The sequence below is a fragment of the Nannobrachium achirus genome (assembly GCF_963921795.1).
Source record: "Nannobrachium achirus genome assembly, chromosome: 7".
Classification (NCBI taxonomy): Eukaryota; Metazoa; Chordata; class Actinopteri; order Myctophiformes; family Myctophidae; genus Nannobrachium; species Nannobrachium achirus.
Genome location: NC_137816.1, coordinates 53513944 through 53540262, shown reverse-complemented (window position 1 = coordinate 53540262; position 26319 = coordinate 53513944). Strand labels below are relative to the sequence as shown.

Genomic DNA, 26319 nt, shown 5'->3' with positions numbered 1-26319 from the left:
ACTTAACTTTCAATAAGTAGATTTATTTTTTTACATAGCAATGCAGCTTAATCATTTAAGCATAAGCATAACGCAAAGTTGCAACTTCGCATGCGAGAAAAGAAAAGGGACTGATTCCCTGATGATCCCCGGTACATATGGACCACTACCGGTTCATACGGGGGTCACAGGTGACTTTTTTGGTATAAACACTCAAACTACGCATGCGCGAGGGGAAATATTCAGTGCTTAAAGCACCGCCTCTGGCGGTCAGGAGGGATGAAATAGAATTAATTATTACCAAGTTTCACCCTTATTGTCACAATTGTTCCCATGCAGGGGTCTACCTGACGGTGTGGAGGCAGACATCATCGCAACCATCAAGAAAACCTTCAACTTCAGCCATGCCGATGCCTTTCATCTCTTCCAGACACTCATGGAGTGCATGAAGAGCAAAGAACTGGTAAAAAGAAAATCAACAACATAATTATTCATCCAGAGTATTTGTTTTGGTTATATGGGTTAAGACACTCCACTCCACATCCATTTGGATGTGCATAGTATAGTTTTGAATCACTCCAGTTCACTGGGAAAGTTGAAAAGTGGTTAACTGTTGCAGCCATCTTGGACTTCACAGTCCATTTATGCCATTTACTACAATGGATTGGCAAATATCCATTGGCGCTTTTAAAGCGGACAGTTACACCCCTAATGCAGGTGCTTTGAATCTCCTTTGTAAACAGATCACTGTGTTCCACATCAGCTCAGAGGATCACCAGGACATAGATGTGGCCATTCTGAGGGCTCTACTCAAAGGTTGGTCAAGTACCACTCTCCTCTCTCTCTGTCTATTGTGTGTCTCCTGTCCTCCTCCCTGTTACTCTTATCTCTGTTTCTTCGTTTGTCTCTCTCTCCTTCTCAATCCTGTTTCTTTCAGCTTTTCTCCTCTTTATCATGCTTCTCATCCTTCTGTTTTCTGTGATTCCCGTCTTCCCTTCTCTTTGTGCCTATCACTATGTTTGTCTCATTGCCAACACGAGAAGTGGTAATGACAAGAATTTAGCCTCTTCTTCATCATCCTGGGATTGTACCCTGGCAGCACATGCTTCTGTACTTTATAGATTAACATCTTGACTTTGGCTTGACCTTGTCGTGTTTTCATATCGATATAGATATGCTTTGAGAAACCATCCCACACACACACACACACACACACACACACACACACACACACACACACACACACACACACACACACGCACACATTCTCACACGCACTCACACACAAACAGACAGACATGTGCTCTCTCTCTTTCACTCTCTCATTCCTTTCTGCGTGTGCGTGTGTGCGGACTGTGTGCGCGCGCGTGTGTGTGTGTGCACACATGCGTGTGTGTGTGTGTGTGTGTGTGTGTGTGTGTGTGTGTGTGTGTGTTTGTGTGTGTGAAGAGATCGTGTTGCCAGCCAGCGTTCTTTCAACAGCGTCATTCCTCTTCTTCCCTGCATGCCTCCATGCTGTTGCCTCTTTCTCTGCAGTCTGTCTGAGACAGGGAGAGACACACTCCTGAGGGGAGAGCAAGGTTGCTAGGTATTCACCTATCAGTGGTTCCCAACCTTTTCTGGATCAGGGCCCACATGAAAATCTCAAAAGCGTTCCTGGCCCACCCATCCGACCGCTATTCAGATGTGGTCAGATCGGTGGGCCGCATGCATTTTATGAGCATTTTAATGATGAATCAATCAGTCGTGTTCCGGGTTGCTAATTATTTGGGGGTCCCCTTACAATGTACTCACAGCCCACCACAGCAGTGCTGTGGGCCCCTTTCGCACAGGTTTGGAACCACTTGTCCTGCATTTAGCCATCATTGGCCTGTTTCCCATGTGTCTGCAATGTTCCACATCTGTGCTGTTCGTTCGTTCTTTCTTTCTTTCTTTCTTTCTTTCTTTCTTTCTTTCTTTCTTTCTTTCTTTCTTTCTTTCTTATTATAGGACTAGAGTTTTAACAGTTACATTTACAATTTAGGCATTTAGCAGACATTTAGCCAGAGCGACTTACAATAAGCAAGGTAATCACATACATAGAATGTAGAGAGAACGGTGTAGTGCCTCAAGAAACTAGGATCCCAGGTAATCCAAGAACCTGGCATCTGTCTAAACCCATATTATATACTATCTAAATTGCATTCATTCCCATTACTCTAATTGGAGACAAAAGGAAGGAATGCGTGTGTGTGGGGTGTGTGTTCAACCCCACTCGCATCGTGCCCTTTTCAGACTGATTAGAGTTGTGGAGAAACTAGTTCTGATACTCAAAAGACTCATTGAGGATTGTGACAGAACAAAACACCCTGAAGAAGGCCCGCATGGGCAAATATTTGGCCGGCAGAGCCACATTCTTCAGGGTGAAACAGTAACTCACCCCGGTGGGAACCAAACCTCTCACGTTGTTCAAAGACAATTGTACCCACTCATACATAATCAATTTATCACAGTTGGTTAAGAGTGTTGTATGTAGTATGTTTAGTTGGTTATAGTTGTATGTAGTATGTTTTGTTGGCTAAGGAAGTTGTTGTGTGTAGTGTTCGAATAATTTTCTCAGTATTATATTTAGTATATAAAAAGTGGAACACAACTTGAAAAGGTGAGTTAAGATTTAACTTAACATGGATTTGAAGGTGCTGTCAACGTGCTGTCAAGTCAATTCAATGTACTTTTCTGTGATTGACAACTCATCTTATAATACTATAATATATATAATAATATAATACCATACTGAAGAACGGTTGAAACGTTTATCACTGCTGCTTGTCACAAATTAATATTGGAGCTACCAAAAGTGAGTTGCAAGCTACCTTTTTTTGTTCTTGACAACTCATCTTACTCAAGTGCTTCAACTAGTCCTGACACCACAGACCCTAGTCACTCAGGTGCACCAAGTTAGTTCACTTAAACCCTATATACTTCTACATAGACCGGGTTCCCCCATGGCTCTGTGCTTTCCCTCTACACCGTGGAAAATAGCCAACTACTTGAAACTGCTTCAAGTAGTTCTCCCATAGAGATTTATTTTTGGAACCGTGATAATAATAAACAAACCACACGATTTTGTCAGGTATGTGACTCTGTGTGGTTTATGATATTGAGTTGCATTTGATAATGTCTGTTTGGAGATTTATTTTTATTTTTTTACCCTTTGGATAGATTAGTACTTTTTCATTGTCAGTTGATGCTTCATATCCATATGAATAAAATCGCCCGGCTGTTTATTTCTGACGCAATCTGAGATGTATCTATGGGATTTTCAGGAGAAAAAATAATGCTGTGACCCAGGGTTGAACTTTAGTTTATTTTTAATACAACATTCAAATATGTACTTGAATATGGATTTTCTTTATTCAAAATCACAACCCCACTGTTCAGCAGGGAGCTGAACTGGGAAAGATAGCATGTTCCTCCTCACACATTATGTTCTCTAGGTGAACTTTCAGTCAGTTGGAAAGAAGTGACTATCAAAGGTGACATGGATGTCTACACCCTTTCCAAGCAGAGTTTAAAATACCAAAAACAGAAATCAAGTTAGCTTATTCAAGGGGAATTGGAATAACAACTAAATTGGGAGAGAAATACATCATGTATCAAAAGAGGGAATTAATGTCGCACATGTATCATATTTTCATATACTGTATACGTATGTGTGAGTGTATTCATCGCCCACCTTCTTTCTTTAGGCACAAATGCGTCTGCCTTCGATCAGCTGGTCCTGACCTTGGCGTGGGACCGTGTCGACATCGCCAAGAACCACGTGTTTGTGTACGGCCAGCAGCTCCTGGTACGTCTCCTACATCAGGAGTTCTCAAAAATGGGGTCCTTGTTGGGGTTCCAGTGGGTCCCCACCCAGCGATGTGATGCGTTGTAAGCCTGTAGTCTCTGCTGTTTTTGAATTTTGGAATATATTATATTTGTGAATAATTTGGACAAAATGTTCTATTCTGGAGATCCCTGGCATAAAATCCGTGGGGGTTCTTTGGCATGAAAATGTTCAGAACAACTGCCTTGCATCTGCTTGTTTGAGTGGCCAGATGCTTTGTAGTGATATTTGCTTGCTTTGACATTCACACAAAACCTTTTCAAATGGTCCAGAAGGCCCGAGGACCGCCAGCCTCTGAGCTCAGAGGAGCCAGGGATTCAACTCTGGCAGTCTGCCATCAAACCATTTGTCTCGACTTAACATGACGTAACATTAACCCCATTAGATTAATCTTTTATAAGAAGCTCCTGATAGCTGTGCTGATGTAAAATTTGGAATCCCTGAGGTTAGCATTGACGCACAGAATTATATTCATGTTCTGTCATTATGGCTTTGTTTTTTGTTTTCTCCTTATTCTTTCCAAATGCATCGATTTAACCACTTGAGCCCTATTTAAAAAGTATAGAAAATTTAACTCACGCCACAACGCGTTGGGAGCTTGTAGATTGTCTATTTAAAGCTTGTAGGTTATCTATGAAAAACTATATTTTGAATTCCCACCTATATTCACTTCCCCACCCTCTAGACCAGTGGTTCTCAACCTGTGGGTCGGGACCCCCAGGGGGGTCGCCAAATTATTTTGGGGTGTGCCAAGATGATTAACTTAATGTGCAAAATTGTTTTGTCATAAACCAGCATAAAGTTTTAAGTGTATAGAGTTTATGCACATTTCTAAAGTGACAATTTAAGGACTTTTTTTTAATAAAAAAGTAATACAAAACTAAAAGAAATCTAAAATGACAAATTAAACCTTGGCCAAATTGTATAGAGGCAGAAATTGTGATTGTGACCGTCAGGTCACATTTACTATCAAAACCTCCACCGGCTGTCTTGTCAGTCAGTCCGTCAGTCAGTCAGTCTGTCTGTCACGTCACACTTTTGCCCTGCTCATATCTCCGCCACCGTTGCCCCTATCCATGTGAAATCTTCCACACACACTCCTTGCCTGCCAAACCACAACCTCCACCCATCAATTCTCACATGGCCCTCTTCTAGCGCCACCATGCCGATTCTTGCAAAACACATTTTTGGACACTGCTCCTACAAATTATGCCCTAAAATCACGCAAATCGGTACACACTTGCTCTACGCTCATGTCATCAACATGGATCTCTCCCATTTAGTGCCACCTTCAGGCTGATTCTTAAAAACACATTTTTGGACACTACTCCTACAGATTTGGCCCTAAAATCATGCAAATCGGTACACAGTATGTCTACACTCATGTCATCAGATTAAAGAATGGAGGTCCGCCGCACACAGCTCAATGCTCCACAGTGTTTATTTAAAACATAAAGTTAGACGACGTTTCGGCCATCAGCTGGCCTTCATCTGATGAAGGCCAGCTGATGGCCGAAACGTCGTCTAACTTTATGTTTTAAATAAACACTGTGGAGCATTGAGCTGTGTGCGGACCTCCATTCTTTAATCTCATGTCAACCTGAGCCCAGCACCAGCACTTGGAAAGGATGTGCGCATCATCTTGTTCTTTTACACTCATGTCATCAACATGGATCTGTCCCATATAGCGGCACCATCAGGCCGATTTTTTCAAACACATTTTTGGACACTGCTCCTACAGATTTTGCCCTAAAATCACGCAAATCGCTACACAGTATGTCTACACTCATCTCATCAACATGCATCTGTCCCATATAGCGCCACCATCAGGCCGATTTTTTCTAACACATTTTTGGACACTGCTCCTACACATTTTGGCCTAAAATCACGCTGCGACCTGACGGTCGCTTATCTCCCGATTAGGGAGTCTTACTGGTAATAGCCGATCTACAAGCTCAGGCGTTGTGAGCATGTAGATCTGCTATTTTCACAATATAACCGTGTTATATGTGCTCGTCAGGGTGGGAGGGTCCCCTGTTAAAATATGATTATTTTGGGGGTCGCGGCCTGAAAAGGTTGAGAAGCACTGCGCAAGACTTGTAAACTGGTCTTGAGTAGGCTTTGTACATGGTCTGCTTAGTGCTTACACAAACTTTTTGCCAAAAATAGCTGATCTACTTCTACAAGTTCACAATGCTTTGCAGCGTGGTGTATTGTGAGCTTGTAGATCGTCTATTTTTTGGCTAGTGCCCCCCCCCCCCAAGAATATGAATGTTGGGGTTTAAGTGGTTCATAGGTCAGTAATAATGAAACGGAATGCAATGCTGTGTGTGTGTGTGTGTGTGCGTGTGCGTGTAGGTGGGATCTTTGGAACAGGCCATGCTAGATGCTCTGGTAATGGACAGGGTGGATTTTGTCAAGCTGCTGATAGAAAACGGTGTAAGCATGCACCGCTTTCTGACCATCAACCGCCTGGAGGAACTCTATAACACGGTAACACACTGCATGCACTCATACACACACACCCCGGTAACACATAGATGAACAATCCATTTTGATGATCAATCAGACATGCTCTGGAAATGCACGCAGTACTCCACCTATCTGACCACTTAACTCTTACCACGCTTTGAACGTTCACGTTCGCCCCAATTCGCAAGATCTCTCCGCCAATACGGCGCTCGTTCGGTTCGTTCGTCTGATGACTGTAAGCTGATGAGGGGTCGCGCGGCCGTCTACTGTAAACACATTTTCCGCGGTGATGGTGTAAAAAATCCATTATGCGTTAACATCAACGGAGAACAATTCACTTCCTTGTTGATTTCCTCTGGCTGTAAGGCTCTGTGGCCAGTGACTGGTCTTCTTCTTCTTCAACACATAACAGGCAAATTCACATTCATTCTCGCATGACGCCGCCCTCTGCTGCCTGGCAGACCAAAGTGCACTATTGCACAACCCAAAAAAATAAAAATAAATAAATAAATGTCTGTCTGTCTATCTACTATAACGTCGCAATGGTAAGCCGCTTTTTGATGGCACCAGACCCAATAAATAAATAAATAATCTGGCAGTAGGAGAGTTAACTCATTGACTGCGATTTTGATCCCCCTTCTTTCGCGACAAACTGATTTTGTTTACCTTTATAGTCCATAGCGACAGTGTGTGCATGCCTCGTGTATGTTGCGTAACGAGGAAGTGAATGGCTTTCGGAGACAAGATACAGGGGGTTGGTTGTCCCGCCCCCTGTTCTTTTTTGTCTGGGAACATCCGTATCCGGTTTCTGTGGATAGTGTGGATCTATAGAGAAAAAATAATGGCGGATCGGCGATTATAGCGATTTTATAGCGATTACAGCATATTGACAACTCGTCATACTCCTCATAGGCGCAACGGACGCATTTATATAACTCGTCATACTAGTCATAGGCAGTAGGAAAAATGAGTTAACATGGCAGATGTACAGTATTAGGTAGAGAGTTAACACAAATTAACAAATGAATGCTTTTGAGATAGTTATTTTGCTATAAAACATTAATAAAACATCTTTATGCCTTGAAATGGCATGTTCACTGTGTTTTCCCCCAGTGGCATAGAATATCTATATTTTTCAAGGTATTTTATTGAAGTTCAAAACACTAAAATACATGATGAACAAGGATACACAATCAGTTTATCATACTGTAGCTCTTTCTTCCTGTTTGTTTGCATGTCTTCTCTTACAGAAACAAACTCCCAACAATCCAACTCTTCTTCATCTGGTCAGGGATGTTAAACAGGTAAGATATCAGCTCTCAAGTTTAACGTAGAGCTATACTTAGTTGTGCGTTGGTGTTGCACTCCGAAAGATAACAGATTTACAAGCTCACAACCTGTCACACTGTGACGCTTTGTGAGCTTGCCTTGTAGATTGTGGTTTTTGGTGCAGGACACAGCCCGAAACAAACTGTTAATCAAACATTATCGGCTGGTTTGAGGAGAAGTTCAGCAGAGAGTCAACGTTGCATTGGTTGATTTCAGGTGTTAACCAGAGCTTTTGAAAGAGATGACAACACTCCCATTGAGTTCTGTTGTAAAATCATTAACATGTAATTAATATTCACTATTCAATCATGTATTAACAACCAACTTATAGTTGATTTGGAATTAATTTCATTGTGCAGTTCTCAAAGTAGGGTACGGGGACCCCCAGGGGTCTCGTTTTAGTCAGGGGCAAGATTCAACAGGGTCAGAAACATTGTAACATAGCAGATCTCAATCTCACTACACATTGTGTAGTCGGTAGAGCTCTCGCCTTTGTACCGCAAGGTCATGGGTTCGATTCCGGGCACCGCCAACTCAGCGTATGAGTAGCACGGCTTGGCAAGTCATGCGGCAAGTACTGGGAGCTGATGGTAGGTGTGGCGCTCCACCTCAGCAGTCCATCTCCCAGGGGTCTAGCGCATTGTAACGGGGACAGACTCCCGCGTGTTACCGGCTGATACCGACAACAAGCCACTCCCGACCTACTTGTTTAAATAAGGACATTTACTCTATGAGCTTAGTTAGTTTTAAATAGTTTTGTAAACACACTATACAGTTTTATTTTGTTAGTTTAGTTATCTACAATAACCCTGGTGTTAACCACAATCATTGTTCTTCCATTGTTTCTGTAGGGTAACCTTCCTCCAAACTACAAGATCACCTTGATTGATGTGGGCCTTGTCATCGAGTATCTGATGGGCGGGACTTACAGGTGTAACTACACCAGGAAACGCTTCCGCATCATTTACAACAATCTCCATGGCAACAGCAGGGTGAGTTTCATAAACATGTCTAAATTATTTGTTGTTGTATTGTTGCGACACAACACACATACAGTACCGGTAGTCATATTGGATATTGTATCGCTATTGACATATTTGACAACTATTGAGGTATGAAATTGTGTCCATATTGTGCAGCCCCAGTGTGCACAGGCACGTGCACCCCCTTCCAGTAGCTTCCACTAGCATCTAGATTACGGTTTTCCTGCAGGAAACGCTGTTCTGTATTAACTGCAAAACCAACTAATGTTGCAACACCTTTTCAGTGGCTGGCAGCACTCAGTTATTGTCATGTAGTCACTGCTTCACTTGGCACTGAACACAGCGCTCAATTCTTGTCACGTGAAAGACCCTTTCAGCTTCAGTGACTCAGCATATAATGAAGAGAATTGCATGCGTGTACCATTGTGGTTTTAAACCCATATCCTAGTCTAAGTGCTAGACAATGAGTTACATAATGTACTGCACTGCTAAGCCAATGAGTTTTACATAATGTACTGCACTGCTAAGCCAGAGTACTGCTGGGTTTGCTTCTAGCCATTTTACCAGGTACTTAAAGCCTGCTAGAGGAGAAAACTGTTCAAAGGAATGATCCTTAGCGTGTAATTCCTGACAATCTAATCTTTACATGATAACTCCTGTCTGGACACATATTGCTTCTTTATTGATATAATGAGATACAAGAGCTTAACAGAAGCACCAGGAGATAATGTTTAATTCTTTCTACCCGTGTTGCCTACATATGCACAGCTGCTATCTTCATGCCTATCTTTATATTTTAAAGGACCTACACCATGAATTTTCACTTTTTCTATTTTAAAACCTTTTTTTGGGGTCCCACTGGCACCTTCTATCCTCACAAAGTCCTATTTCTGAACATTGTGTCTTTCTCTGGTTTTGGGAAGACAGAGATGAAAAGCTTTCCACGGGTTCTCAGAACAGTGCTGTTCTGAGAGTTGATCCGTGTGACGGATTTTTTTTTTCAGAGTCAAAACAAAATTTGTTTTCAAAAATTTTTTTTTTCAAATTTTTTTTCTTTCAAAAAATTCTTTTTTTTTTCAAAAATCTTTTTTTTTTCAAGACATTTTTTTTCCAAAAACATTTTTTTTTTTCAAAAAACTTTTTTTTTTCAAAAACTTTTTTCCAAAAAACTTTTTTTCAAAAAACTTTTTTTTTCAAAAAACTTTTCTTTTTTTTTCTCAAACATTTTTTTTCAAAACATTTTTTTTTTTTTTTAACTTTTTTTTTAATACATAAATACAATGCAGGTGGGGTTGATTGTCTAATGTAGATTAACTTTCTGTAATGTCTGGTCTAGCAACGGTCGCCCTGTGTCATTTGACAGTAGGCCTATAACATACAACATAGGCCTACAGTAGGCTATAATCAGAGCTGCAACATTATCCTATTTTTGTATTGGCCCAATATTAACATTATTTGTTGTCAACGTGGGGTCCGGGGAGGAGTGAAGAGGAGGGGAGGGGGGAGGGGTGGAAAAACCCCACTAGATGTGCCCCTGAGCAAACAGAGGCCGTTTTGGTATTGCAGCTGGAGAGCCTCATTATAGTAGAGCTAGAACAAACAAAAAGAATGGTCAGAGTGTTTGTTGAGGGTTAAAACCTGTCTAAGACTAAACTTTGAGCATATATTTATACAAAAAATATAGTTTTAAAAGCATGGTGTAGGCCCTTTAAGAACATTATTAATAAATACTTTTTATGTTTCTTAATACTCATCTTTGCAAACAATCCAAATAATCCTGATGGAAGTAAATTAATTAGTTGAAGTTAGTGTGCAGAGCAAATATCCTCAGTGTTAAGTGTAACCAAACACACCCTATTTGGTTTTAAATGTGCAAATGAACACCGTTTTATGTGTCGTTCACAGAGATCAGGTCGTCATATTAGTCCAGGCTCTCATCTGAGGAAAAGTCACGAGTCTTTCAGCATCCAGGCCGATAAGAAAGAGAAGACCAGACACAATCACTTCATCAAGACCGCACAGCCTTACAAACCCAAGGTAATCTCATTCTGGAACAAGCTGGACAATAGGCTCGCCATATCGTTGCTATTTTGATGATAATACTTTTGTACTTTGAATTTTGAATGTGGGACTATAACTTAAAAACTGTCAAAAAAATGTACACTGTCGTTGCGACCGTCAGGTCGCAGTTACTTTCAAAACCTCCACCGGCTGTATGTCTGTCTGTCAGTCTGTCAGTCAGTCTGTCTGTCCGTCACATCACACCTTTCCCCTACTCGTATCTCCGCCACCGTTGCCCCTATCCATGTCAGACTTTGCAAACGCACTCCTTGGCTGGCAAACCACAACCTCCACCCCTCATTTCTCACATGGCCCTCTTCTGGTGACACCATGAGGCCGATTCTTGCAAAACACATTTTTGGACACTGTTCCTACAGATTTTGGCCTAAAATCACGCAAAGCAGTACACAGTATCTCTCACATTTCCCTTACTCCCTCCTGATTGGCTACAATTGCCTTCTAAAGTTTGTGTATGCGACGTGACGGTCGCTTATCTCCCGATTAAGGAGTCTTACTGGTATTGCTACTTTTACTGAAGTTCAAATTCTACCCCTACCCCTTTCAACTCCTTCGCTCCCTCCCTATCTCTCAGTTGGAATCTCACGTGGAGCAGAACAAGAAGAGGAGCAAGGAGGAGATCGTGGACATCGACGACCCAGAGACGCGGCGGTTCCCCTACCCGTTCAACGAGCTGCTGGTGTGGGCCGTGCTGATGAAGAGGCAGAAGATGTCGCTGTTCTTCTGGCAGCATGGAGAGGAGAACATGGCCAAGGCCCTGGTGGCCTGCAAGCTGTGCCGATCCATGGGCTACGAGGCCAAGAAGAGCGACGTTGTAGACGACACCTCTGAGGAGCTGAAGGAGTACTCAAAGTACTGGGCAATAATCCAAAACCTACTTCATCTTGGTTAATCGAATAATCAATATATGTCTTGTATATCAACTAATCCACTGGTTCTCAACCTTATCAGGCCGCAACCCCCCAAAATAATCATATTTAATCCTGACGAGCAAGAGTTGAGGCATTACATTTTGTATAACACGGTTCTATTTGGCCAATGTTTAATTAGTCATTTAAGTCCTTAAATTGTCACTTTAGAAATGTTAGATACTCTCTCTACACTTAAACGTTATGTTGGTTTGTGAGAAAACAATGTTGCACATTAAGCCAATCATCTGGGGACCCCCCAAAATAATTTGGGGACCCACCTGGGAGTCCCGACCCATAGGTTGAGAACCACTGAACTAATCGAGCTTGAAAATATTTTGGATAGTTTTTTACTTTACTAAATCGATTAGTTTAACCACTTAACCATGTAATATTATTTCATTGTACAATTGTGGCGACACAAAAGTGTCCTTGCGCTTTAATACGGGAGTATTTTGTTTGTTGGTTACCTGCTTGATGTGACAATGAACATAGCACACAGTTGGTTCATAATGCTCTCAAGACAAAATGATATTCACATACAAACAGAAGACAGGGACACAGTATTGATTTGAAATATGAAGCATGTTGCGAATGATTTTAGAGTATCAGTGTAGCTTGGTAATTGGAGACAACTTCCTGTAGCCTCCAAACCTTTTCACTCACATTGAATGTCTTCGAACAAGCACACTGTGTGCACTAAGGTAACGCAAGCGTTCTAAAGTCTGTAAAATGAACTAAATAGGGATTAAAGTTTTATAAAGTTGCTGTCAGCCAGAAACCTTGTATCTACATATTTCATGTTTATTTTTTTCATAAATGAAATGAATGCCACACTTGGTCATACAAGATTGACGTGCCAAGGTATATCGTCAATAGCAGATCTACACATGAGCTTATACATCTGCTGTTTCCACTATTTAAAATAAATTCTGTATGTGGGTTTTATAAATATTGGTCTAATGAAAAGCATTAAAGGTAGGGTAAGTGATTTATTTTAATTCAAATAATAACAATGGGTCTATGTTCTGATATTACTAGTTACTGTATAGTGTGTTTGGTCCATATTTGGACTTCAGCCTTATCCCCTATGAGGGGGAAAAAAGCAAGTTTCAGTTTTGGTGGAGGAGACTGGTTTTCCTCCAATCAGGATAGCGTGGGGCCTTCCTCCAATCATGGTCGAGTGGGGGCGGGCCTTATGTGCAGCAAGGCCCGCCCCCACTTGATCATGACTGGAGGAAGGCTCCTGCCTGTCACCTACATGAAAACTGAAACTGATTTCACTCACCCTACCTTTAACAAGATATTGTGACTAAATAAGTACATTGGCTCCATCCATTGTAACACAGGTTAAATAACAGGTTTTTGGACATTTCGTACAAAGTTTGCGCCTGACACCTGGTTTGTTGTTTGTTCCTCCTCTCTCCACTGCAGTGAGTTTGGGACGTTGGCGGTGGACCTGCTGGAGCAGTCTTTCAGACAGGACGAGACCATGGCCATGAAGCTGCTGACCTACGAGCTGAAGAACTGGAGCAACAGCACGTGTCTGAAGCTGGCCGTGTCGTCACACCTCAGGCCCTTCGTGGCTCACACCTGCACCCAGCTGCTGCTCTCTGACATGTGGATGGGACGCCTCAACATGCGCAAGAACTCCTGGTACAAGGTGCAGTCTGCGTGACGTCAAAGTGGAAGCTTATGTAGCGCACTGGTTCTCAACCTGAGGGTCTGGACCCCCAGGGAGGGGGTCTACAAATTATTTTGGGGGGTCCCCAGATGATTAACTTAATGTGAAACATTGTTTCCTAAACAAAGTAAACAAACAAGCATAAAGTTTTAAGTGTATAGACGGTATCTGCACATTTCTAAAGTGACAATTTAATGACTTTTTTAATACTTCTAAAATGACAAACATGGGCCAAATTGTCAAATATGCAGAACATTTTGAAAATAGCTGTTGCGAGGCGTTGTGAGCATGTAGATCTGCTATTTTCACAATAGAACCATGTAAGTGGAAAAAAAGAACCATGTTATGTAATTCCTCGACTCTTAGTTCTCGCCAGGGTGAGGGGCGTCCCCGGTTAAAATATGATAATTTGGGGGGTCGAGGCCTGAAAAGGTTGAGAACCACTGATGTAGAGCACTGGGTTCCCAACTTTTTTTAGTTTTTTTGTTTTCAGGGCCCACTTGAAAATCTCGAATAAAGCGTTCAAGGCCCACCCGGCTGACCACTTAACACAGAAGCCAGATATGTGTGCCAGTGTTCAGATGGGTGGGCCACGTGCATTTTCAGAGCATGTTTATTTTAATGATCAATCAATTTCTTCTGATTGGTCCCTGACCGACCAACCAGCATGCTCTTTCTGCCTTGTCCCGCCCTGGTTCCGCCTTTTTTATGTTGAATTTTTTGGAGAAACCAAGTTTAAAATGAGAATTGAATACACAAAATAACAATAAGAAGCAACTGAATTTCAATGGTAGTGGATGGAGAGAAAGCACTTTTGTCCCACCAAGACACAGCAACCAATGGGTGCAAATAGGGGCGGGACAACGGGCGGGACTTGACAAAGGGTGAATTGTGTTCCTGCTTGGATGAATGGAACCAACGTTTTAAGTTCCTATTTTTTTAACAAATTTATTTTGATGTTCTATTATTAGAATCATTAGAGCGCATGTGTCTGTGTGCAGGTGATCCTCAGCATCTTGGTGCCTCCTGCCATCCTCCTGTTGGAGTATAAGACCAAAGCAGAGATGGCTCACATCCCTCAGAACCAGGATGACCACCAGATGACCATGGAGGACAGCGAGCACAACTTCCACCATGTCCCGGACGACATACAAATGGTCCGGCTACGCTTTATGATTATCTATATTTTATTAGATTTTTGGGTTAGGGTTAGCAATTTCCCCACTTTTGCCAATGTAGTTGTTATGATACCAATTCCTGAATTTCCCACACTTGCTGACCCCTGCTGGTTGGTGTTGAGACTGGTTGGTCCTATGCCATGATTGCTACCATCGCAAGTTACTATGAAAAGCTCCAGTGGTTGTCTGTCTGTCACGCCACACTTTTGCCCTACTCTTATCTCTTTTGCACACACACTCCTTGGCTGGCAAATCACAACCTCCGCCCCTGATTTCTCACATGGCCCTCTTCTAGTGCTACCATCAGGCCGATTTGAGCAAAACACATTTTTGGACACTACTCCTACACATTATATCTATCTACATACAGTATCTCTAGTCAAGTCATGTCATCAACATGGATCTGTCCCATTTCCCATATTCCCTCCTGATTGGCTACGATTGCCTTCTAAAGTTTGTGTATGCGACCTGACGGTCACTTATCTCCCGATTACGGAGTCTTACTGGTATTGAAACAACATGCTTCCTCTCAGTGGTGTAAAGTAACTAAGTCAATTCACTTTTTCTTTTCATTTTCTTGTTCTATATTATTCCTGTTATTTCGCTCTCTTGTGTTATTCACACAGACTTGCTTTCAAATTTCTCTGCTTTTTTTCCCCTCTCTCCCTGCCTACACACTCTATCATCTCTGTTTCTCAATCTCTCCCTTTTGATCTCTCTCTCTCCTCCCCCCTCTTACCTTTTCTTGAGCTATTGGCTGTTTTAGAACATTTTGGAAAGTTCTGGGTTCACAGAACCTGGGATTAGTACCACCTCCTGAGCATGGTCCAAATTAGGTTCTGAGAACCCTATGTGAAACACAGCCGTAGCGGATATAAACAAATCCAGAACCTGTGAAATATGTTAGGTGGCTAGTTCACTCTGTTGTTTTAGTGATAGTAGTTTCCCTCTTTATCCGTAACTCTCGCATTCTTTCCGTGTCGCTCCCTCTCTCTGCATAGGTTCCTCATGTTGTGTTGATGTGTTGTTGCAGGATGTATTTAAGGAAACCAGGGACCACGACCACGTTGAGCTCAAGCATGAAACGGAGACCCACGTTCGCTCCAGGAAGCTACCGTTGACCCGAAAGATCTATGCCTTCTACCACGCCCCCATCGTCAAGTTCTGGTCCAACACGGTACGTAAATCGCACCTCGCTCTCTGTCTGACTCTGGATTTTATATTGATATCGGTTCGATACCGATATTGCATTTTTAAGAACGATATTGTCTATAGTGAGATGACTATAATCATGCATCCCACATTAGATGACTACGTATATAAATTAGTGCATACTGCTTACGTCACGTGAGGGGTATCTGTTGGTGGTTCCCCCCCAGGGGGTTCCCCAATTATTTTGGTGGTTGCGAAAGGTGCAAAATTGTTTTCTCACTGAACAGAAAACAAACAAACATACGGTATAAGTGTATACAGGGTATCTGCACATTTCTTAACTCATTTGTAGCCGATCCCGAGTATACTCGTGAAAAATACTTGAGTATTTAGAGTGCCGATCCCGAGTATACTCGCACTATATACTGTATATACAGTAAAGCTGGCAATCTTACCGTACCGTCCGTTGGAAAGTGCTGGCACGGATGTACTCGCCGATTCATCATCGCGCATCCACGTGCACAAAATAGTGATCCCTTAACATGGAAGCCAACGGTCATTCTCATCTTTGATGTCCATTTTCTCCAAAAAACACTTTTGATGCCAAGGATGGCATTGGATTCTCGCTAAAATAGTACAAGCTGAAAGGCATCGATCTGCCATTACTGCTCCCGCATGGGACGACGATCACTTCCGGGTCGTCAAGTAAATGTCGTCAAGTAGGAATTGTTTGCGCAATCTACTTCCGGCCTTCAAAATAAGAGACTGGCCGTGGACAGAGCAAGCGAACGGCAGCATGGACATTTTAACCTGTTCATGTCTGGAGCACTAAATGGGTTAAGTTACAATTCAAAAATATTCCGTAAGAAAGAGAAAAACATTGTGAGAATAGCCAATCTACAAGCTCACAACGCCTCGTCGTTGTAGAGCTTGCAGATCGTCTATTTTCACAATGTTTATCTGCGGAACAGAGTCAAACTAAATGTAATACCTAAAATTCCAAGTGCTTGTCAGGGTGGGGGGTCCCCAGTTCAGATATGATTATTTTGGGGGATCGCACCGCTGAAAAGTGTGGGAACCCTTGGAGTAGACGACACAGGATATTATGTACAGCATAATGTACGAGGCGGTAGATTGCATAGCAACGTGTGGAGTCGGTCCTCGACATTTTCACGAAATGCTGTATTTGTGTATTTGGCCGCTTTGCTGTTGGGATAGGGGCTTTAGTCTCTCTCTCGCTCTCTCTCTCTCTCTCTCTCTCTCTCTCTCTCTCTCTCTCACACCTGTATGTAGGCCTGAGGCCGGTTCCCAGGGACCCAGGGATCATAGTTTAGAAATAACGGGCAGACACGGTTGTTTTTGCTGCACCGTTCAATGTTGTGGCTGTATCGATAGCATCTGTGAAAAGCACTCATCCACATAATGAAGCCCCGCTCAGGGCTTATCTCCACGCACTATGCCTGCCTCAGCCCTGATCTCAGTGCTGATGAGCCGGTCCTCCAGGCAGCGCTCAATCAATGACTTACCATGTATAGAGATAGCGTCAGTGCCTGAATCTGTTTCCCCCTATATCTCAGAGCTCGCACGTCAAGCTTCGGCAATTTTCCCCTGTAGTTTGACCTTATGACTTTAGCGCCAAGGAACTGGACTTGTCAAGTTGGTGTCCATGCACACAGAGAGAGAGAGAGAGAGAGAGAGGAAACAAAGATACATTGTGATGCTTTGTGAGCTTATAGATCTGCTATTTTCAATCATTTTTGTACCTTTACTGTTGTACTTTAACTCTTACTGTGCCTATCCCGAACTAGTTCGGCTTTATTTCGGCCTTTTTATCGTCCGGGGTGCCTATCCCGAACTAGTTCGGCTTTTTATTTAAAAAAAAAAAAACATCCAGAGGCCTTACCGAAGCACCAGGCTAAATTTTCAAGCCGGCCGCCGGCCGCGATCTGTTTACATCGGCCCGCGAGAGCGTCGCGCCGCCGATATTTGCCGTCCACTCTAATGCAATCCAGGATCTTTAGAGCTCATTTTCTCTGTTCCATGCATATCCATGAGGTGCGCAAGGTTTAATCACGGCTAAATCGCCGAAAATAGGGCTTCTAAAATGCTTGGTAGCCAATAGCTAACTTCAAGCTAACTTCATCCTGGTCCTGTTCATGACACAAAGGAAAGTGTTCAGGCGCGTCATGGCTGCGCACGGCTTGTGCATATACAGCGTATGTCTATGGTGGATTCTCTGGCCATTGGGCGCCCTCTAGTGGAGATTCCTGGCACTGGATGAGTTAAGTACATGTTGATGCCAATACTTTTGTACTTTTACTCAAGTACCATTTTGAACACAGGCCTTTTACATGTAACAGAGTATTTCTAGATTGCAGTATTGCTATTAAGTAAAACATTTGAGTACTTTTTCCACCACTGGTATCATATAAATATGAGTAAAGGTAGGGTAAGTGATTTCACTTAAAGTTATACTATGTAACTTTTTTTATCAAACAAATCTTAAAGTTATCCTAACTATTAAATCGCTAAAGTTTTAGAACACCCACTCCGTTAATTTCAGCCCCTAAAGCCTTCTGTAAATATGTTTTCTATGATCCTGGCCGGGGTCCGGATTTCGCGTCAAAATTACGTCATCTGCATCATCTGTATACGTTGTGTATACGTTGGCCAATCACATCGCGGATCATACACACATGATACACTACCGGCCAATCACAGCGTGTCTTGCCGTCTCTTCAGGAAGTAGCCTCCCTCAGCAACAGTGTTTACGATGGTGATGGATTCTTGCCTCTTACTCCCCAAATGCTGGTCAGAAAATTACGTTCTACCCCTCTATGGATTCGTATCGGTCGCGGTGGTTTGCGGCCCCGCTCCGGTGGTCCGCAGCGACACCGGGTGAAAAACGGACGAAAAAAGCAATACCGCTACTGACCACTAGTTTAGCAACTTACACAGTATAGCTTTAAGTTTCTGTTTCAGTTTTCATGTAGATGACAGGTGGGGGCCTTCCTCCAATCATGATCAAGTGAGGGCGGGCCTTGGTGTGCATAAGGAGGAGGAGATTGGAGGAAGGCCCCACTCTATCCTGATTAGAGGAAAACCACTCTCCTCCACCAAAACTAAAACTGCTATTTTCTCCTCACAGGGGATAAGGCTGAAGTCCAAATATGGACCAAACACTCTATAGTAACTAGTACTATCAGAACATAGACCCATTTGGATATTATTTGAATTCAATGAAATCAATTACCCTACCTTTAATATCCAATCTCTTAATATCTGGCGTTCTGCTCATGGGCTGCTCAGGTGTGCATAGTGTATACAGTAGGTGCATATAGAAGCAAAGTTAACGTGCATTCTGTCACTGACAAAATCAGCATACAGCATACAGCATATCAGTATAAACACTATACACTTGGAGACGAGGACTGACGGACTGACATGGCAGCCTGCAAAATCAATCAAACAAATCAATAGATACGCAGATGTATAACTAATTGTTAAGTTCACAATTTTGGAAAATAAAATAAAACAACAAGGTGAGTGTTCCTCCTCTCTCCACTGATAAAATATGTTTAGTAGAGAAATGTGAATCTGGCTTGGAAGAAAGCAGAGAAAAATGTCTCTCCCACACAGCTCTGTTCACACAACCACATTACACGCACGCACGCACGCACGCACGCACGCACGCACACACACACACACACACACACACACACACACACACACACACACACACACACACACACACACACACACACACACACACACACACACACACACACACACACACACACACACACACACACACACACACACACTGGCCTCACAGTGCCTTGATGGGATCCCATCCCTTTGGAGACCGGCTCTGTTGACCTCTTCTATAAATATCCCAGAGAGGGAGGCCCCCTCTCTGGGATTGCGTCAAACTCAGTTTTGTTTTATATCATCACAGCAACAGGCATTTCCCCCCTGTTCTAGACTAAATCCACATTAAGTGGAGGATTAAGTGGATTTTGACATTGCCAAAATAGGGACACCAGTTAAACATGGTTAAAAGAAATCTGTCTGGGTTTTATAAATATTTAACCAATGAAAATCATTAACAAGGGCTTGTGGCTAAATAATAACTACCTCGGATTCATTGGAATAAAGGTTGTTTTTATTTGTTTTCTTTTTTTTTTTTCCTTCCTGAAAAGTAACTGTATTGGGCAGAATAGGCACTCAAGTTTTCCACCCGAGAGCAACAGTGTTTGTTGATTTATTTGAGCCCAATGTGTCAACATTTTGGACTAGCTTATGATGATACACTTCTCAACAACAAGTCTGTATGTTTTTTTTATTTCCATGAGGTCTGGTAGTGTGTTAAAGGACCATCTCGCTCTCTCTCTCTGGCTTGTTTAGCACAGCAATTCCCCAACCTGTAGGCTGGGGCCCACTGGTGGGCCGTGAGGATATTGCAAGTGGGCCCCAAATAATAGGCAAAACACATGGCATGTGTGTTTTTCATGATCAATAAAGAAGAAAGAAAAAAACTTTGACTAAAGTAAAAATGTCTGTAACTTTCCTGGAATCAAACCCGGGTCTAAAGTCGAAGTGTCCTTGAGCAAGACGTTGAACCCCTAATTGCTATGAATGTGTGTGAATGGGTGAATGTAATGCACAATCATTGTAAAATGCCTTGGATAAAGGAGCTATATAAATGCACCATTTGCCATTCGCCTGCGCAAGTGCTGACATTTTAACCGCTGACATAATGATGCCTGACTGCTTGCTCAGGGGTGTTGAATCTTGACCTTCAGGCAGTACCACGTGTCTACCAGCCTTGTCAAACCAGCCTTGTCAAACCAGACACAGGATGTAAATGTCTCAATAGAAGAGCAGGGAGACCATTTACAACCACCCCAATTGTATATAATCTGACTAATTCTTCTTGTTTTTTCTCCTTCTGGTCGTGTCTCCTCTGAGCAGCTCTTCTACCTGGGTTTCCTGATGTTCTACTCCTATGTGATTCTGGTGAGGATGCCACCAGAGTGGCCTTCTGCTCAGGAGTGGGTCGTTATCCTCTACATCTTCAGCTCTGCCGTGGAGAAGATCAGAGAGGTGGGTCATTATTTTTGGTTACCACTGCACCGGTGATGTTTCGAACCTACTGTAGTAGCTCTTCCTCATACCGAGGAAGATCAACAGATTAAACAGAAAGCCAATAAACTGATTCTTATTTTCTCTTCTCTTTTGTTTCCAGATGTTCATGTCAGAAGCGGGAAAGATAAGTCAGAAGATCAAAGTGTGGTTCAGTGACTATTTCAACATTTCTGACTTTCTGGCCATTGTGACATTCTTCTTGGGCTTTGGCCTGAGGTTGGGTGGAGAGGACACTTTTGTCGGGGGGAGGACCGTTTATTGTCTTAATATCATCTTCTGGTACGTGCGTCTCCTTGACATCCTGGCTGTCAACCAGCAAGCAGGACCATACGTTATGATGATTGCCAAAATGGTGAGTTACATCAGCCATGTACAATACATGTACATGTGTAGAATTTCTTATAGGGCTGGGCGATATGACTTAAATTCAATGTCACAATCATTTTTACTACATTGTACAACATGATAATATAAGGTTAAGTGGCTAATCAGACTCATCAAATTATTTGATTGTAAAAAAGCTTTTCATTCTGCTTTTTAAGGATAAGAAGGACAAAAAAAATGGAAAAAAACTGCTTCTCGATTAACAGTTCTAAATATCATTGTCGATATATTTTCGGTTAATTGCCCAGCCCCACTTTCAGTGTAATTCTTCAAAATGCCATTGAATGTTCTAAGCTTATCTGACAAAATAGAGAATTACTTTTACTGTCGTTGTCGCTATGTTTGTGCGTTCACAAAATGGTTGATCATCTTAATCTGGCCGTTTGCACTCAGACAGCATTGTTCGTGCACATTCTGTGACCAGGTACTGTAAGCATTGTGTTTTCCTAACCCGGACTACCAGACTTAACCACCAGTCGAGCCGCTATCAGTCACTGACCACTAATTCTCAGGTTTCTAATCCCCTCCGTCTTGTGGGTTTTGTACAGACATCATCATAAGCTTCAGTTGAACCAAGACAGAATTCACACATCCATGTTCAGTGCCACTGGTTGAAATGTTAATGAACAGATCATTGACTTGTGGATTCTGATTTAGGCTCCATTTTCTTTTTCATTTGGTGAGGTTTCATTCCATTAGATTCTAATGATTAGAAGGCTGGGATCCAGGGTCATTACTGGCAATAAAGAAAAGAAAAGTAAAGCTCCTTAATATTGATAATAAGGTAACAGATCAAATAAAAAATGAGAAACAACTCAAAATACTAGCACCTAAGACGAAACAACAATGAAACAATATCTGAGTCTAATATTTCCCCAGAATCAACCATACACCATCCGTGTGTTGGTTACACAATATGTTTTTTCTTTCCGGAGGTTTTCTAAACAAATCTTAAGAATTCAGTCCTGATTATGGGTCCCTAGCTCAGCCATATTTGTGGTAACAGTTGAAGTCCTATATGAGGTATGTGAACTATATTGAAAACAGAAATGTTCTACTCAAGTGATAACGCTTTACACTAACACTTCAAACACTTTACACTAACACTTTGACATACTGGAAATAACAGACAACATGTGTTACAGGTGGCCAACATGTTTTATATTGTAGTAATAATGGCCATAGTCCTGCTGAGCTATGGCGTGCCAAGGAAAGCCATTCTGTACCCAAACGAGGAGCCCAGCTGGACACTGGCCAAAGACGTGGTCTTCCAACCGTACTGGATGATGTACGGGGAAGTGTATGCCTATGAAATCGATGGTAAGGAGGATGAGGATGGTAGGGGAGATTATGATGGTAAGGACGCTTTTATTTAAAGACTCTCACCACAGCATGGCAGCTGATTGTCACTGAAAATACCCCCACTATCAAATCAAACCCACGACGACCTAATCATCATCGCGTCCCCCGCACTACTCCTTCTGCCTCTGTCTCTGTCTCACAAAACAAGGTTTGCACAGAGAGAGTGGCGGTCACCTCTGGTCTCTGTCTCACAGAACAAGGTTCACACAGAGAGAACCTCTCTCTCTCTCTCTCTCTCAGAAGGTTCACACACACAGAGAGAGACAAGACAACATTGGTCTCTTTCTGTCTCACAAAGCAAGGTTTGCACAGTGAAGAGAGAGCAACTCTGGTCTCTCGGGTATGGTGGGAGGGGGCCATCAGAGGGCCTGTTGCTTCACCGCAGCATTCAACGGACTTGACTCAACTGTTAAGTGATCTGGATAAAAGGCTGCGATTAAGTGATCACCAGTTGAATCTGGAGCGTTTGAAGCTAAGGCTAGAACAAAACACCTGGCTTTGCTCCATGACCCGAGTTGGCAACCTGAGGTTACACACACACACACACACTCACACACACACACACACACACACACACACACACACACACACACACACACACACTCACACTCAGCACAGCACCGCAGGCATTATAAGCTTAGTTCAGAAATGAAGAAGCTACCATTCGTCAGCTTGTAAAACTGCTATTTTCTGTACAAGACACAGCATGAAACCAAGTAACATTCGGGCAGTAGACAAGTCACTGTCTGTTTGCAATATTAAATATTTACTAGATGTAGTAAAGTGAGTGAACATTATAATGTAGGGGTGCCTCGGATTAAAACAATATTTATGGGGTGCCCTGAGACAAAAAGGTTTGGGAACCCCTGCTCTACATGATGGAGTAGATATGCTTTAGACACTATAAATACAAGACCAATTGCATCTGTGATAAAGTGGAAAGAAGCGCTGCGCTAAGGTGCAACAAGGTGTTCATTTGGGTGGTTCACTGCACATGCCCATATTTGCGTTTATTATATTACTTACGGACGATTCGTTTATCCTTTGCCCGGAAAAATCTTGAATCTTGCCTGTCACGGTGGCCAGCCAAAACATTGCCTATAGCGGAAACCCTGATCGTGACTAGACTAGAGATTAGCAGACAGACTTATGATGTGTGTTTTATTTTCCTGATTATTAAAGGCTGTATTATAGTAAAGTTATATAGTTTTCTGAACTTTATCCCTTGACCCATTTTAGTTATCATAGAGCCATTACTGATGATTATAAAAAAAATTGTGTGAAAGCACCAATGATCAAACCCACAATATCGCCATATTATCTACGTATGTCAGGGTATTTGTAAAAAAAAAAAGAAAAAACTAAATATTTAATTTTTGACCGTATCACCGGCCCTTATTCTCAAAACCAAATGGCAGAAACTTGTTTTGTCAAGCCATGCGATTGTTTGCCTGTGCACCGCTCCTGATGGAGCTTCTGTTTTGAAATCAGTGTGTGCTCACACCTCCAAATCAATGATTGTGTGTATCTTTCTGAATGTATATAATGTGCCCTCTCTCCACAGTGTGTGCCAATAACAGTGAGCAATATGTCAAGCCTCTGTGCACGGCAGGAGTGTGGCTGACCCCTCTGCTACAAGCAGTCTACCTCTTTGTACAGTATATTCTAATGGTCAACCTGCTCATCGCCTTCTTCAAGTAAGACCCTGGCGTGTACGCAAAGACCACTCGACTGACAGACATTGGTTCTCAAGTGTGTTTATTTTCATGAGCACTAAGTTTGCTGTGCCTTAGATACCACGGACCCCATAACTCAGAGAGTGTAATAATGCAACCAAATGGACCAGTAAGCTAACAATGACCACATGCCTGATCACGAGCTTGTACTGTAGTTTGTAAATTTACGAATCGCTAACATTTAAAAGTGCTTAAATATCTAGACCAGGCATAATAATTGCATTCAGTCCTGTCTGTCCTCCTGTCTGTGTGTCTGCAGATCATCTTCCAAACCACTAGGGCCTAGTTTCCCCTGATCGCCTAGGAAGACTATTAAATACTTTTACTACTACTGTAGGCGATCATCAGCATCATATTTCTTGTGCATGCTGCCCGCAGGCCATGGACCTCGATTCCTGAATATATTTCATATCGGTCAACGATGACTGTCTATTTCTGAATTAATAATGGCAATGCAATCACCCTACTACTGACTGACTTTCTAGTTCTGACTATTTGTTCTGTCCCGTGCTGATTGAATGAAGTGTGTTCTCTCCTGTGTTGTGGTCATGATGTTATCCTCTGTTTGTTGGTTCCAGTAATGTGTATCTGCAAGTGAAGTCCATCTCTAACCTGGTGTGGAAGTACCAGCGCTACCATTTCATCATGGCCTACCATGAGAAGCCTGTCCTCCCTCCCCCCTTCATCCTGCTGTGCCACGTCTACTCTCTCTTCTACTGCATGTGTCGGAAGAGGAAGAAGGAGAGGACCTACGGACCAAGTATGTACAGTGATTCTTTTTTATTTCAAGGACCCCCAGTTTGGTAGCGCTTCACTCTCCCCGTACCCTTTCCTGCAACCTGCTGACATTATTGATGCTAGCGGTTGGTCAATCTGGGAAGCATTCTGTAAAAGAAAGTAAAAAAAAGTTTAAATGTTAAATAGGAACTCGGGTTAGGCTGCTGCCACTGCTCCCCTTTTCAACATCCAGGTGCTCCTGTGTTTATTCCTACGAACAACAGCTTAGGTGTAGGTTGTTATTTTGATTAGTATTATTGTTTAGACTGATGCTAAGTTTTTGGATTACCTGGATCACACTTGCTTCTAGGGTAGGCTAACTCCAGCCTCTATGCATGTCTATTCAATATTAAACTGAACATAGCACAACTTGTCACAAGTTTAAAGTCCACCATTACCATGTAGCGATCTTTCACAGAAAACAAACACTGAATTTCAGACATGTTTTAGTCATCAGTGCTATGAACTCTGAACCAAGAGATTGAGTGACACAGAGCCTCCAATAAGCAGAATGCATCTTATTAACCTAAGAAGGTCCGACTACTCAGAGCTACACATTATTATGACATGTGAATGGGAAATGAATGGTTGTGTCCTACAGATTTTCGTCATTTCTTTTTTCGTTTTTTCTATGTATCTTGCATTTTTAGGTTGAATCCCTAGTAGTCTGTCACTGTGTTATAAGCGGTCCACCACAGTCTGGTGATTTCTCAATACCGCTATAACTCTCCTGGATGGGTTTATTGCGACCGTAGGTCGCAGTTTACTGTCAGAACCGGCACAGCTTGTCCGTATGTATATATGTATACGTGTAACGCCTGATACTGTGGTGATGTGTCACTGTGACATCACAGGTGACATCGCAGTGATGTCAGATACTCAGAGCAGGGATCTCCATATATAGGCATAAACAGTGACATCACAGTGATGTCAGATACTCAGAGCAGGGATCTCTATATATGGGCATAAAATGGATTCTGTTAAAGATCTCCATATATGGCCATAAAAGGGATTAGTGATGTCAGATACTCAGAGCAGGGATCTCCATATATGGGCATAAAAGGGATTGTATCCCAGATGATGCCCTGTTAGGAGAACCACACTAACAGAATCCATATATGGCCAAGACAGACAGATGGCACTTTTCGCCCTTAGGTGTCTTACTGGTTATGATACTAATAACTAGCATGTCTTGTACAAATAACAAACCATCAGAAAGCTTTTTCCCCCTCTCATCCAAGCCAAATGACACGTGAGTTTGGTGGGTACGTACGTAAGGT

General features: G+C 42.4%; 1 protein-coding gene across 7 annotated transcripts in view; it reads left to right on the top strand.

Annotated features, from left to right (window-relative positions):
- trpm7 (transient receptor potential cation channel, subfamily M, member 7) overlaps nucleotides 1–26319 on the top strand; it is a gene marked incomplete at its 3' end in the record, with an annotated part of 60440 nt that overhangs the window by 13748 nt on the left and 20373 nt on the right. For 5 of the 7 annotated variants that reach the window (XM_080730729.1, XM_080730727.1, XM_080730728.1 and 2 more), the window contains exons 6-21: nucleotides 319–442; nucleotides 723–795; nucleotides 3708–3808; nucleotides 6206–6340; nucleotides 7570–7623; nucleotides 8500–8640; nucleotides 10537–10668; nucleotides 11285–11562; nucleotides 13053–13281; nucleotides 14304–14459; nucleotides 15514–15657; nucleotides 20607–20738; nucleotides 20881–21132; nucleotides 22310–22484; nucleotides 24091–24223; nucleotides 24841–25022. In XM_080730729.1, the coding sequence (XP_080586855.1) occupies nucleotides 319–442; nucleotides 723–795; nucleotides 3708–3808; nucleotides 6206–6340; nucleotides 7570–7623; nucleotides 8500–8640; nucleotides 10537–10668; nucleotides 11285–11562; nucleotides 13053–13281; nucleotides 14304–14459; nucleotides 15514–15657; nucleotides 20607–20738; nucleotides 20881–21132; nucleotides 22310–22484; nucleotides 24091–24223; nucleotides 24841–25022 (2441 nt within the window). Of the gene's footprint in view, nucleotides 1–318; nucleotides 443–722; nucleotides 796–3707; nucleotides 3809–6205; nucleotides 6341–7569; nucleotides 7624–8499; nucleotides 8641–10536; nucleotides 10669–11284; nucleotides 11563–13052; nucleotides 13282–14303; nucleotides 14460–15513; nucleotides 15658–20606; nucleotides 20739–20880; nucleotides 21133–22309; nucleotides 22485–24090; nucleotides 24224–24840; nucleotides 25023–26319 lie in introns of those variants that run through there. The other 2 variants (XM_080730732.1, XM_080730731.1) reach the window with 2 other exon arrangements.